This window comes from Macrobrachium nipponense, chromosome 30, assembly GCF_015104395.2.
Source record: "Macrobrachium nipponense isolate FS-2020 chromosome 30, ASM1510439v2, whole genome shotgun sequence".
NCBI classification, from domain to species: Eukaryota; Metazoa; Arthropoda; class Malacostraca; order Decapoda; family Palaemonidae; genus Macrobrachium; species Macrobrachium nipponense.
Genome location: NC_087218.1, coordinates 33,749,134 through 33,764,133, shown reverse-complemented (window position 1 = coordinate 33,764,133; position 15,000 = coordinate 33,749,134). Strand labels below are relative to the sequence as shown.

At 42.0% G+C, this 15,000-nt stretch overlaps 1 protein-coding gene across 1 annotated transcript in view; it reads right to left on the bottom strand.

Annotated features, from left to right (window-relative positions):
- Positions 1-15,000, bottom strand: part of LOC135202418 (ER degradation-enhancing alpha-mannosidase-like protein 1) — a 300,462-nt gene that overhangs the window by 94,620 nt on the left and 190,842 nt on the right. The window contains exon 8 of the mRNA XM_064231809.1: positions 11,538-11,708. Coding sequence (XP_064087879.1) covers positions 11,538-11,708 — 171 coding nt within the window. The remainder of the gene's footprint in view (positions 1-11,537; positions 11,709-15,000) is intronic.

The window sequence follows — 15,000 nt, the reverse complement described above, 5'->3', positions numbered from 1 at the left end:
CGTACACAGAAGCAAAAAAGTCTGTCTTTGCCTTCATAATCTGGATTTTTCATATGTAGGGACTTTCGTATGTAGAGGTTCCACTGAATTATATATAAACATACATATATATATATATATATATATTATATATATATATATATATAGATCTATGTATATATATATATATATATATATGTGTGTGTGTGTGTATGCATGTAAAATAAATATATATATATATATATATATATTATATATATATATATATATATATATATATATATATATATATATATATATATATATATATATATATATATATAAAACAAAACAAACACACACACAATATATATATATATATATATATATATATATATATATATATATATATATATATATATATATATACATATACATATATATATATGTATATATATATATATATATATATATATATATATATATATATATATATATATATATATATATATATATATAAAACCACAATCTGGGTCACTTATATATCTATATAGATATATATAGATATATATCTATATATATAATGTATATATATAATATATAATATATAATGATATATATATATATAATATATATCTATATATTAGAATATATATCTATATATATATATATATATATATATATATATATATATATATATATATATATATATATAACCCCAACCTGGGTCACTTGGGACTCTAAGTTACTGTGGGCCATGCAAAAATCAAACACTCAGTGATTAATTCAACACTGGTCTTATATTCTAATGAAGTTACACAAGGGCCAGTGTGAAAATGAAACTACAATCTACAGAAACCCTGAGTTTTGGACTGAGGAAGGAAACCGGCAGAGGGTAGCAAGGGGAATCTGACGCCTAACTGACCCTCAAGGGGATGCCTTGGCCTTTCTCTGTCTTTCCTCTTGTTCCCCACAAACCCCGATAATTTTCCTGAATGTGATTGGCTCCGGCACCTCTCTTTAGGCCTATTGATCAATGAGTGCCAATATAGGTGATGCTCAAAACCAACAAACTTTTTGGGGGATGCTGGGGGAGGAGACGCTCTTCTCAACCTTGGAGAAAATGACCGCTGACATACCCCAGCGTCCTGTGGAAGCTCAGGGCTTGGGGAGATCCTTGCAAGCACTCCCTCCCCAAGTCCCTTTGCACCCCTGCAAAGTTGCAATTCCTGCCTTGTCCCACCTCAAGTCTCATCCATCATGGTTCTGACTTATCTAAATTAAAATTAACTATCTTAAAGAGGGCCATTTGACGTGCATACAAACTAAGGGTACAAGTGAATTGAACATGTCTCACAACATGTAAGATATTTCAACAACAAAAATTCAAAACAATCATTCTTCCCTGGAAACAGTTCAGTACCAAAAAAAATTATTTACAATTTTAAACAAATACATACCGATTCCCAGTCTTTTCTCGGATTCTTCAGAGCGAGGAGGGTGTAGTAACTGTCAATTACCTTGACATATTGACCATGAAGGGGAAGTAATGTTGACCACAGATGGTCATAAGATACCAAAAAATCTCTCTATCTCTCTCTTTATTTTTCCTTTATAAATCATGAATTTCCACCTTTTGATATCTAATGTAAGAATAACTTTCTCTCTCTCTTTCCAAAGTTAATCTCTCTTTGTCATAATATTTAAGAACAGACACCCTCCTCTCTTTCTCTCATGTTATTCGCTGTCTCTGAAACAATTTCACTCCCTTGATATTTAATGTAAGTCTCTCTCTCTTTAGCTATTCATGGGAGGTTGTGGTGCCCATCCTCTGCAAATACCAGTGGTTTACTGTACATACATAGGCCTATCTACAAATGCATGCAAAAACATTACACACACACACACATATTTATATGTATATATAACATATATTACTCTTGCAGTTATCGAGCTGTAGTGCTAAGAATGAAATAATGCAATCATAGGTACTTCTGCTTCACAATTAGGCCCAAGTAGTTGACCAATTAGAGGCGACTTAGGCTATATCTTATGAATTAAAGTCCTAACCCAGCTCTGAGCTGTTTCAGAACTGGAAAACATGCAGTATCATCATTCTAGCATTTTCCGATATAACACAAAACTCCATCATCTCATAAGATCACTCATTTCCTTGACATCAAGAATACTACACTCATACCTCAGCTAGGCTAACATTGGCTACATGGTCTTTCAGCAAACCAAAAATTTGGTTTCCAAAAATTCTTCCTATACTACAGTCTTTTATCTTTGCTTGTAGCTGACCTAATGCAAAACACAGAAAAAAAGCACAATACCGTACAAGAGAAATTTAGTTAGAAATCATCAAAATATAACAATGCCAATTCACAAGTCTGTAGAGGCACATGGCATGAAGAATTCTGATTCATACCTGACCATTCTGACACCACCTAGTGGGAAAACCAGTGAATACAGAGACAGTCCTAGCAGGTAGCCAAGCATACATATTTTGTTTTATTTAATTGCTGATCACACCTGATGGCACGAAGATGTACGCTAACTTTAAACAGAAGGATAGATTCACTCTAAATACAAAAAAATACTGAAACAAACAACTACTGATTGGACGTCACATTCTAAGAAACTGATACCAACCTCTAAAGCTTCTGTCAAAAATTACTTATGAAAGTGCAAAATCAAGACAAAACCATATCTAGTAAATACATGTAAAACAATTGTGATGTTAAGCACACTAAACCTTGAACACAAGACAAAACATTGTTAGTTACCTAATACCATCTCTATCAAGATGTAAAATACAGTCCAGGCTAAATTTTATGTGTAGCAATTTGCCAATAATGAAAGCAACAGCCATACCATTTGAAGAGACTCAATGTCAAGTAACCCTATATAAGGGATTTTGACAAAGGAAAAATCTATTTCTGGAGGAAGACCTGTGTCGCCCAGTGAAAAGGATCCTACTGCTCACTTTTCTAGTATAAATAGGTTCTAAATATACCAGAGAAAAAAGTTAGCATGGTATGCTGAGGTTACTACCCTCGCGCAAGCACCCTAAGGGCGTCGGGTGTAAAGTACAAGGCGAGTGGCGAGTGGAAGCCACTATTCACAGGTCTTCTGTCAAAATAGAGGTTTCCTTTCCAAAATCCATCTCATGGGGAGAGCCATCGCAGCGGCTACTCCCTCCCCCCTCGCTACTGCTACTACTACCCGACCCAAGCGCCATCTGCCATCCTGGATTTTAGACACCCTGGCTTGGATTGGTGTAAGGGTGGGGAACTTAATTAGAAGGGCTGGGTTCACCAGGCGACACAGGTCTTTCCCCAGAAATAGATTTTTCCTTCGTCAAAATCCCTTTTCTGGGTTCGACCTGTGTTCGCCGGTGAAAAGTTACTAGAGAATGCCTATCCAAGCCTACTAGATGCTAAGTATTCTTATAAAGAAGGAGTTAATGAAACCTAAGGTTCATTTCAACTTAAATTTACTCACTTAATATTACACTAGGACCATTTAAATTTAAACTTACTTACCTACTACTTACACTAAGACTTAAACTAAGACTTGGAACTAGTAATAACATGAAGATATCATACAATTGACAGGATATTCAAGGCAATATCATATTCGCAGAATACGTACAGCCTGGTCGATAAAACAATCAGGGACCAAATATTCTATGTACAAGCTTCGGTGGCAGGATGACGCCCAGGCCCTCCCAACCCAGAGGAGAGAGGTATAGTGGGGAGTACGAGCGAGGCAGGTAGGAAGGAGAGAGTAACACGAAGGAGAAAGGGGTAAGAAGAATGATAGGATTCATTATTCGGGGGAGATTATGCTCCCGGCAGCAATTGTTGGGAATTTAAGGGCTTCTAAATTCTTTAAATAGTGGCGCTTAAAAACTACAGGGGATTTCCAACCCGTATATCTCTTCAGGTTCTCAAAATTCATATTTTGAAAATAATTAATAGAGGTAGCCACCGCCCGGATATCATGGACATGTGGGACTGAATCCGGGTTGGCTTGTTTAATAAAGTAGAGTATTTGTTGCCTAATACCTTTAAGAGAAATAGTGCCACCTTTTTTTCTAATGAAAAGAGAACCTGACAATGTTGCGGAGGTTCTGGCTAAGAAGGATCTAAGGGTAGTGACAGGGCACAATGATGTGTCCTGTGTCAACGGGATGATTTTCCACGGAACCCATCTACTTTTTTGGGGGTCCCCATTCTTAGCCAGGAAGCTTCTGTCTGGGGACAGTAGTACTTCCCCTGACGGGAGGAATTCTATGTGGTCTGGATTTCGTGAGAGAGCCAAGAGTTCAGATATTCTAGCGCATCAGCCCATAGCCATTAGGAATAAAGTTTTTCTTAGTAGGGTTGTATACGAGCATGATTCATTATTAGTGTCTGAAGCCAATTTGAGTACATCATTCAAGAACCAAGTGGCCATATGTGGGCGGTCGGTTGGTCTTAGGCGGGCACATGCTCTTGGAATGGAGGGGAAGTATGCATCTGACAAGTTAATACTAAAGCCGACCTGAAAAATTTTCTTCAAAGCTGACTTGATTGTTGTAATAGTACTGGCGGCTAGGCCTTTCTCAAATAGAGTTCTAAAGAACGAAATTGCCAGGTTCGTGGTCATTTTGTGGGCCTCTGATTCCTTCAGGAATTTGGCCAATTTTTTGACAGCCGAATCATACTGCCTGAGAGTTGAATCTCTTTTATCTGATTCTATATATATAATGTTACGTGGATCGATACTCGCGTCCTTTTGGGCTACAAACTTCACGAAGTCCATAAACTTAGGACATTCAGAATTCTTAAGGATGCTGACACAGTTTGAGTTTGTATTATCTGCGTCAGTTTCGGGCGAGGGATCCGCTTGGGTCGGAGCTTCAATTCTAGAAGAAGCGGAAACCAGTTGCTTTTCGGCCAATTGGGTGCCACTAATGCTACTTGTCCTGTGAAGGATCGTAGCTTGTGCAAGACCTTCATCAGAAGATTCACCTGAGGGAATAGATAAATCTTCTGCCAGTTGTTCCAATCTATGGTCATCGCATCTGTGGCATAGGCTAGAGGGTCCAGGTTGGGTGCCACATAACATGGCAGCTTGTGGTTGGATTCTGTGGCGAATAAGTCTACTTGAAGGTCCGGGATTTGGTTGTAAATCCACTGGAATGAGTTCTTGTCCAGAGACCATTCTGATTCTAGTGGAGTAGTCCTGGAAAGTGCGTCCGCGATCACATTCTTGACACCCGCCAGGTGGGTTGCTGACAGGTGCCAATGACTTTCTGCCACTAAAGAAAATATTACAATCAGCACGTGATTCAGTTTGCTTGACCTGGAACCTCCTCTGTTTATGCAGTGTACCACCACTAGGCTGTCCGAGACTATCCTCACATGGCTGTTCCTGGCTGGAGTTAGTCGCTTTAAAGTTAGGAAAACTGCCATAGCTTCTAGCACATTGATGTGGAACTGGCGGAATGTATCTGACCATATCCCCTGAACCTTCTTGTACTGCGAGTATCCCCCCCAGCCACTCAGTGACGCGTCTGTATGAATTGTCAAAGACGGTGGAGGGAATTGCAGTGGTACTGTCTTGGTCAAGTTCCTGTGCTTTGTCCATGGGCGAAGCCTCTTTGCTAGGATGGGTGGAATTACTGAAACTTTGTCTCTGAGATTGACATTGGCTCTCTTCCTCCAGACTCGATTGATATCCTTCAATCTGGCTCTTAGTAGGACGTCTGTTATTGATGCAAACTGTAGTGAACCGAGGATTCTCTCTTGGGTATGACGAGAGGCCTTCTTGTTCCTGAGGAACTGTTTTGTAGCCGCAGCTATCTGCTTGGTCTTCCTCGGTGGAAGGGATGGCTCGTGTTTTATTAGGTCCCATTGGATTCCCAACCATTGAAAGTGGGAAGCCGGTTCCAGCCATGATTTTTCCTTGTTTATCTGGAATCCCAGAAACTCCAAGAGCTCTATTACTTTGGCTGTCGACCTGCGGCATTCCTCAACGCTGGCTGCCCAAATGAGCCAGTTGTCCAGGTAGGCTACCAACATAATCCCTTTGGTTCTTAGTTCTTGGATTATCGTCTCTCCTAACTTGGTGAAAATCCTGGGCGCAATATTGAGCCCGAACGGCATGACTCTGAATGAGTAAGCCTTGTTTCCTAGCCTGAAACCTAGGTACGGAGAGAAGTTCCTTGCTATCGGAACATGATAGTAAGCATCTGTAAGATCTATAGAGGTGGTGACGGCCCCACGGGGAAGTAAGGTCCGCACCTGCGAGACTATCAGCATACGGAACTTGTCGCAAAGAATGTATGAATTGAGGCTTGACAAGTCAAGAATCACTCTTCTTTTGTCCGAGTCCCTCTTTGGCACAGTAAACAGACGTCCTTGAAATTTTAGATGCCTTACTTTCTTTATGGCCATCTTTTGTAGGAGACCCTTGGTATATTCTACCAGGTGCGCTGTTGGGATCTGGAAGAAGTTTATTGGTAGTGGGTTCCCCTTCTTCCATTTCCATCCCAGGCCCTTGGAGATTATAGTGTGGGCCCATGGACTGAAGGTCCAATGGTCTCAAAAGATATATAATCTCCCTCCTACCTGCGGGCTCTCTCACTGGTTGGTTGCAGGTTTGTACCTTCTGCCTCCTCGGAAACCTCTACCCCTTGAGCCGCTTCGTAGCCAGGAGCCACCTCTGGCCCTGCTAGTACCTGCATGCCTATTGTAGCTACGAAATGATTCCCTAGCTTCATAGGTGGGGTTAAAGGCTGGGGAGGTTATGATGGCTGTGGAGGTTGAGGGTTGCTGGGCCGGCGGAGTTTGTAGCAGAACAAACTGCTGCTGTGGCTGAGCTTTCGATGTTAAAGGCTTCCCAACTTGTGATACTGGGAACGCCTGAACAATCATCTGTGGCCAAGAGGGCTTATAGGGATTGTATCTCCTCGGCCTCTTCTTTGCTCTAGCTTGATGTCCGGGTGCTTCAAACTTCCGTTTGAAGGGAAGTCCCCACCAGACCCGGAGGCTCTGGTTGGCCCTGGAGGCTTCTCGCAAGACCTTATCTACCTCTGCCTGAGGGAACAGGTTCTCTCCCCAGATTGACGCCTTTAACAATCTGTTAGGCTCATGTCTGATAGAAGCCTCCGCCAGGACGTATTTCCTGCAAGTTCGCCTTGCCATTCCAAATTCGTACAGGTCTGACTGGAAAGTCTGTGATAGACTTTTCGTCAAGACCTGGAATACTTGTTCGTCCCGGTACATCATGGCTACCAACTCCGCCGAGGTGACAGAATTGATAGACCTTGCTAGTCTCGACCTTGCCTCAAACTCTGCTTTGATCAAGTTCTCCGGAAGTTTAGGCAACTTCTCGAAGAATAAGGTGGAGGCACAATCCGCGTCCAGTTTACCTGCCGTAAACGTGGCTGGGGCTTTGTTCCAAAACTCCCTACTCGCAGGGAAGAGAAGGGAGGTAGCCTCAGTCTCTTTTAATGCCGGGAGAGGTTTATCCTCCACTATGGATTGCAGAGTTAGTTCCGCCACCTTGTCGGTGCAGGGCAACGGAACTCGATCTGGGGTCACAAACATGGTGTATGTGCCCTTGTGAGGCGTTAACCTGGTGTAAACGCACTACCATTCAGTCATGGTGCGTGCCCAGACAGCTTGGGCTTGGTCCCTCGGGAAGATCACCGTCTCCTTTGGGACCTTGTCAACTCTCAATAGCGTGTGCTCCGCTAGTCTGACAAACCCGGGGAAAGGGAACTGGAGGCCTTTCGGGAAGAGCTCAAAGTCCTCCAGTGGCCGGGTCCCGCACCCTTCGATGGTTAGTTTCCCATCCACGTATGGGGCATGCATAGCGAGCTGCCACAGATTGCTTTTATGGAAGAGGGGAAGCTTGGAGGCATCCGGCACCGCCATCGCCAGCACCGGAGATCCGGAGTGGAGAATTCCGGTCATCATATCCTCCAACGGTTTAATTCTCTCGGCCACCATGTCAGAGACTGATTGGCCGGAGACTTCAGGTCCGGAGGTGCGTCGCAACGACTTGAACCTCTCGTCTACTGCTTCCCTAACCCTCGACAATAGAAAGTTAGTGAGCAGTTCATGGTCTATGCCGGACTCCGTCGCCTTGGATTTGGCGGACTTTGATCTCGATCCCTTAGAGGGGAGAAAATCCTTGGCAGCAGGTGACTTGTCATAGGATGTCGACGCCCGTGGGGCCGGAGATGACTCAGTCGCCGCTGATGGAGTTGGCTTTGATCCCTTGGGCAGGGATTTCGGTCTCACTGATATTTCCTTGGGACGGACCGACAGTGAGCTGTCCCAAGTAGGGGCAGGCTTGGAGAAGCCCCGGAAAGAAGAGGAAGAAGAAGGAGTTGGACTAAGGAGACTACCTGCCTCACTTACCTCACCACTTACCTCCTCCTCCAGGGCCATGGGCTCCATATGTATGTTGATGGCAGCCACGTCCGCCATCATATCTTCTTGGTCCTCCGGCAGGGGTGCCGTCTCCGCCCGTATGGCGTTGATGATGGGAGCCGCCAGATGCGGTTGGACCGATGCCGAGGGGGACCCCTTGAACAAAAGGGCTCCCAGGCTGGCATCCAGGATGTAGGGGTGACCTGATGGCGCGTTCCTCCCGTAGCCAGAGACCCAGCGCCTCAGGTCCATCCTAGCGTTCTGGCGGGTTTCCTCGGCCGTAGAAAATGGTTTACAAACTGGCATAGGAAGCCAGTTTGTAAACCATTTTCTATGCGGTTTATCACCATTATTCATCATGAATAGGTAGGTAAGATACTTACCCGCTCATCTATGAGAAGGGTCACCGCCTCATAGCAGACGGTGCATGCCTCCGGGTGCCAGACCATGTACGGGGGTTGTCCCTGCTCGCCTTCGAAGGGCACCGAGCAGTTGGCGTGTGATCGGCACACCTCGTGCCCGGAGGTCTCGCCGAGGGAGGCGGAGCACCCCGTCGACTGGCAGCATACCTTCTTTAATTTTAATTATTAATGAGTATGAGCCTCAAGGAGGGGCCGGAGCTACTCTGGCGAGGGCATGCAACTTAGACTAAATAATGTTCAAGTCTTACTCATTAACGCATTCAATTCACTGAATAAATTTAATTAATATCTTTAGATATAACTGCCTGCGGTTCAATGTAAGTCTAATAGTTGAGATCTGATATCCGCCGGACCTGGGAGGAGGACGGACCTCAACTCTGTATGGCTGGCCGGACCAGAAGGCTACGTATTAAAATGGGCGCCTACATGATCTCCTAAGATTGAGAACTGAGCTATGGCAGGTTTAATGCAACACTCCGGTGACGGATGTGAGGGTGAGTTACCTCCGTCGGTACCACAAGGGTCCGGAGCTGTTCACTGTACAGTCCCTCAAAGCTTAGCTCACTTGAAGTCTCGTTTCTCCTTGTCCTAGCCACTGCCTGTGGAACGGACCGAGGTGGCAGATCATGTAAAGATAATTCCATATCTGACGTTGCCTACCTCTACTGAGGAGAGGGGATGGGAGCAAGACTCTTACCCCAATTCCATGGCTAGAGGGGGGCCAGAGAAAGAGACAACAGAGCGGCGGAGCTACATATGTACGACCCAAAGCTATGTCCGTCATCCGGCAGGGCTGGGGCACTATGAGCCGGAACTCTAGTACCCATCTCCCCCCCACACTCGCCCCCCCTCCTTCCACTTATGTGAAACTCAAGCGGCCGTTCCTCACTAAAAGCGCTAGTACCGCGAGTTATAACGGTTCGGCTGAGCCGAGCCTAGTAGTGGGGGAGGGGGGGGGGGGGGGGGGGGGGGGGGTCAGTCGTGCTCGTCTGGCCACCTATTAGCAGTTGTGTGGACTACCACTGTAGGGGTGGTAGTGTGACTGGGCCTATGGCCCGTCGTGGTTGGTACAGCAACCGGTTGGGGTGGCCCTCAATCGAAGGAGGCTAGGCCAAGACGAATGTTAACCAGACCTTTTACGATACAGTGATACAGTATTGCATAATGACAATAATGAATATACATACATACTTGATAACGAGGCACTATGGAAGAGTTGCAAGGGGTTTTTATATATATTTTTATGAAAATAACTGATATGGATCTAGCTGACTGACCGAGATCGCTAGCGACTCGGAATGTTAGGCTAAATCTCCTCTAGGATATTGTTATATGGACAATAGCCCTCAACTAAACCTACCAAACTCGAATTTATTCGATTTAGACTGGCAAGGAGGATAGATCCCATAATATGAAAAGAGAGAGGGGGCTCTCTTATCATTGATATCTCCCCCTGAAGCGCTTTAACTCTATCAGGGGAAGAGGCATAAGGGTAACGGTTAAGGACAGTTAGCCTACCTTATTAGTATACTTGGGCTTAACTGATGGGTGGCAACTCTTCCACCTCTTCAGTGAATTAATTGTATAGAGATATTTACATCTATTTAGTTCATAAAGAATAATTCATGCAAAATTACGTTGGGAAGAGAGAAAGAGTTTCTAACTCTCTCTCGCCCCTACTATATGATAGACCGCTAATAGCCTATCAAAACATGATAATCTAATATTATGTCGAGATCAGCTCGAACGTGGTCTTGAGTTGGGGGGGGGGGAGCAAAATACTTTGAACACCCTCTGTCTAGCCCCCAGACTTACCCCAGGGTATGTCATGAGCGCGTTCGGCACCTCTACGAACCAATAACTCTAATGATAACAGGTGAACACATGAATTAGGTACATTTAATGCAACAATATCTTTGATTTATCCTATTTTGGCTAAAAACATGCGTACCTAATTCCCACGCGTTCTTGCTCATGCTCATAAAATGTGGGGGCACGCCGACTTCCCCCCAATGCTTTCTATGGGGCCGAAGGCTAATTTGGGAAGTCCCGCAACCTTAGAAGTTACGAAAACGGAAATTGGGGTACTCAACTTCGATGCAGGAATAATCTCCGAAGACGCCATCTCGAATTAATCACTCAAATAAGCAAAATTGTACAGAGCAAGAAAAAGCGTGTCGCTTAGTTCACTTGTCTAAAACAGGATTGCAGATGGCGCTCGGGTCGGGTAGTAGTAGCAGTAGCAAGGGGGAGGGAGTAGCCGCTGCGACAGCTCTCCCCATGAGAGGGATTTTGGAAAGGAAACCTCTAATTGGCAGAAGACCTGTGAATAGTGGCTTCCACTTGCCTTGTACGTACTTTATAACCGACGCCCTTAGGGTGCTCGCGCGAGGGTAGTAACCTCAGCATACCATGCTAGCTTTTTTCTCTGGTATATTTAGAACCTATTTATACTAGAAAAGTGAGAAGCAGGATCCTTTTCACCAGCGAACATAGGTCGAACCCAGAAAAAAGGTTTATCAGCCAGCAATTATCCACAAACAAACATTATGCATTGTACTACAATGCCAACCCATAAGGTTACTACAGTACATCCACAATATCCTACTTAGTCTTAAACATCTAATTTCCATAAAATTAGAAGGATAAATTTAGCAAAATACTGGTAAAGGAAACAGAGTTAGAATAAAAAAATTCTAATAAAATACCACTGGAACCTTACCAGATACAAATATTTGCATGTTTCTGAAAGGAAAAAAGACTCCATTCTATCCTCTAGTGTCATATCTAAAACGGAGTGGACGGTTGCATAGCCGCATTCTGCTCGGGTCAGGTTGTTGAGGGATGTTAAGATATCTCGTCCAACGTGAAGGTAAAATGGATTTCTCGTTGCCTAAAATGAGTGAAACAATACCAAGTAATGAATTAAGAACAAATTTTTTTGGATGAACTGAAAATACTGAGCATTCTAAAACTCTGCTTTATGGATTTGTTTCTGCTACCATGTACACTGGTTGCATGGGTGATGGTTCCTAGTTAGTCCTCAGTAAAACTTCTGCAATATGTACTTGGGAAATAATCTATCATACATATCAAAATATGTATTTTACAAAATAATCTTTATGATACATAACACTGTTAAACATACAGTACTGATGAACTCCTCATAAGGAAAGACTAACCTCTTAAATTCCTTGTATTCACACAAAAACGGAAGTTAGATTCCAGCAAGTAGTTTGTTCTAGTACACAAATTTTGGTGTCACACTTGCACTACTATTTTGAAATCAGAGTAATAAAAAGTTAAGGTAAAAATTGTGACTAAAAAAAAAAAACAATTGTTACATATTGCTGTAAATATACACCAAAATTAATTAGTACATATATTTATTTTTTACACTATATAGCCCATTATATAGCTCATTTATTTTTATGGCATAGAAACATTAATAAAGATGTGCACCAGCCAACATTTCTATCACTCAGTATTAAATGACAGGGTCTAATTCTAAATATAGCAACTGAAATTATAAACTGAAGTTCTAGCATCAAGGAATATTATATAATACTTTCACAACTAGGGGTAGATAAACCACTAAAACTCAATAAAATATAATATTGGACTCTTCTCAATGAAAAATCCTCCAAAACTATAAGATTCATGAAAGACTTACCATAACAAACCTCTATTTACCAAACCTGTCTTGAGTGTTGCATTCCTACAAGCTGGGTAACATGACATGCGTACGCAGCATGAACTGTTCAGAGCCCAGGTGGCATCGCATTTAGTTGAAATAAATCTAAAACCTTGAAAACTTACAGCCATATTCTGGGGACAAATAATAGTCAAAACCATGAAATAATGCATCTGCTAGAATGTTACTCTATATTGCATGGGTGATACCAACAACTCGCTATGTTCTCAAAGGACATTTCTGGACACTGCATGTGAAAGTGAGAAAAAGATAATGTCAGTGACAATATTAAAGGATTCACAGGACATTACCGTATATTTCCGTGTATAAGATAACCTTTAGATAAGGCGAGGTAAAAAATTATCGCAAATTTTCATGAATTTATAAATCTCATATCTGTAGTATAAGATGACCGCCAAATTACAAAATCACCTGTCTATAGGCTAGCTTTTGCAACAACTGATATCTTATGAAATAATGGTTATGTGATGATGTTATTACAAATGCTGTTTTACAGTAGTACTTATTGTATCCTTAGAAATTCAAAACAATTATATTCCATAAAACTAAAAAATATCTGTAGTATAAGATGACTGCCAAATTACAAAATCATCTGTCTATAGGCTAGCTTTTGCAACAAATGATATCTTATGAAATACTGGTTACGTGATGATGTTATTACAAATGCTGTTTTACATTAGTACTTATTGTATCCTTAGAAATTCAAAACAATTATATTCCATAAAACTAAAAAATATAAAGCATCAATAAGAATCGTAATTTTCGTATACGTATACTCATGTACAATCAACCCCCAGTAAACCGGACCCCATTAATCTGGATATTAAATAAGACAGACACCAAAGAGCATCAGCCGATTTAATTAAAATATGTATGCTTGTCCACGATTTAAAATACAAGTCCTGGGCTCATCGCATAGTTTTCCTATTTTATTTACCAAAGGTAAGTAAACTTTTCATTTATATTTCTATTTTCATATGCATTCCATAAAATGCAAAATTATACATGATCCAAATAATTGTACATTGGACCACCCGTATCTTCCAGGCTGCATATACGAAATTCCTTGTAAAAAGTGTGATAAAGTCTATTACGGACAAACCGTTAAATCTCTTTCACAACGCCTCAAACAGCACCAATATTCTGTGAGAACTGGGCAAATATCGAATGCATTATTCGTACATATGAGAGATTTAGATCATCCTATTAACTGGAGTAGAGCAAGAGCCTTAATCCCATGTAATGACAGTGTTAAAAGAAATATAATTGAATCTTGTTTCATCAAGTCAAATACTAGAAACGTTCTAAATTTAAATAGTTGTAGATAAATATAAGCAAAAAAATTAATATATTCAGTTTTTACATGTTTTGGAATACAGTAATACTTTGGGTTACGAACCGATTAGTATACGAATTTTTTAACTTACGAATTGACGCCCTCATTCTGGAATACAAATTTCACTTGGAATACGAATGCGTGAATTTCCATCATGGGAGGCCGCCTGCTTTGTTTACATCGGACATCGGATGAGCATGTTATCTGCAAACGCATTTTTTTCGGCCAAAACTTAACGCCTGCTTTGTTTACATCGGACATGGGATGAGCGTGGGATCTGCAAACGCATTTTTTTCAGCCAAAACTTAATGAGGGTCACGTGACTTCCTCCCACGCATCCCTTGACCCTTTTTAAATCATAACTCTTTCACTATCTCGCTGGCGGTAAGATTGAACGCATCAGTCCATGATACGCTCTCAAATTTGCCTTAGTGATTTGCGTACGTGTTGTTTGTTTCCGTGATAGTGCTTATACATTACTATTACCCAAATACTAAAGACAATGGCTCCCAAGATGACGAAGGCAAGCAGCAAGAAGGAAAGCATAAGAAAGAAGGAGATGATTACAGTCGAAATGAAGAAGGAAATTATCCAAATGCATGATAAAGGCGAGCGCGTGAAAGACATTGCAGCATTCTTCAAGCGGTCGCAATCACGATCTGCACTATTTGAAGAAAAGGAAGAAATTAAAGCCAGTAAAGCATCAAAAGGTGTCGGGGTGTTTGTTTCACAGTATTGACGAAACAACGGCCTTATATTCTCGACGATGTAGAAAATTTGCTCATGGTTTGGATAAACGAGAAGCAGCTGGCAGGAAATTCCGTAAGTGAGAGCATCATTTGCGAAAAAGGCTCGTAAGATCTACGAAGATTTGAGTAAAAATGAGCCAGGCACATCAGCGGACAGTGAAAAAGACAGTTTTAAGGCGAGCCATGGCTGGTTCGAGAATTTTAAGAGAAGGACTGGCATCCACAGTGTTGTTCGCCATGGTGAGGCTGCAGCTCAGATACGAAGGCGGCAGAGGCTTACGTAAAGAGTTTAAAAGGATCGTGGATTCCGAGAAATACCTCCCCCAACAAGTCTTCAATTGCAACAAGACAGGGTTATTTTGGAAGAAGATGCCCAGGAGGACGT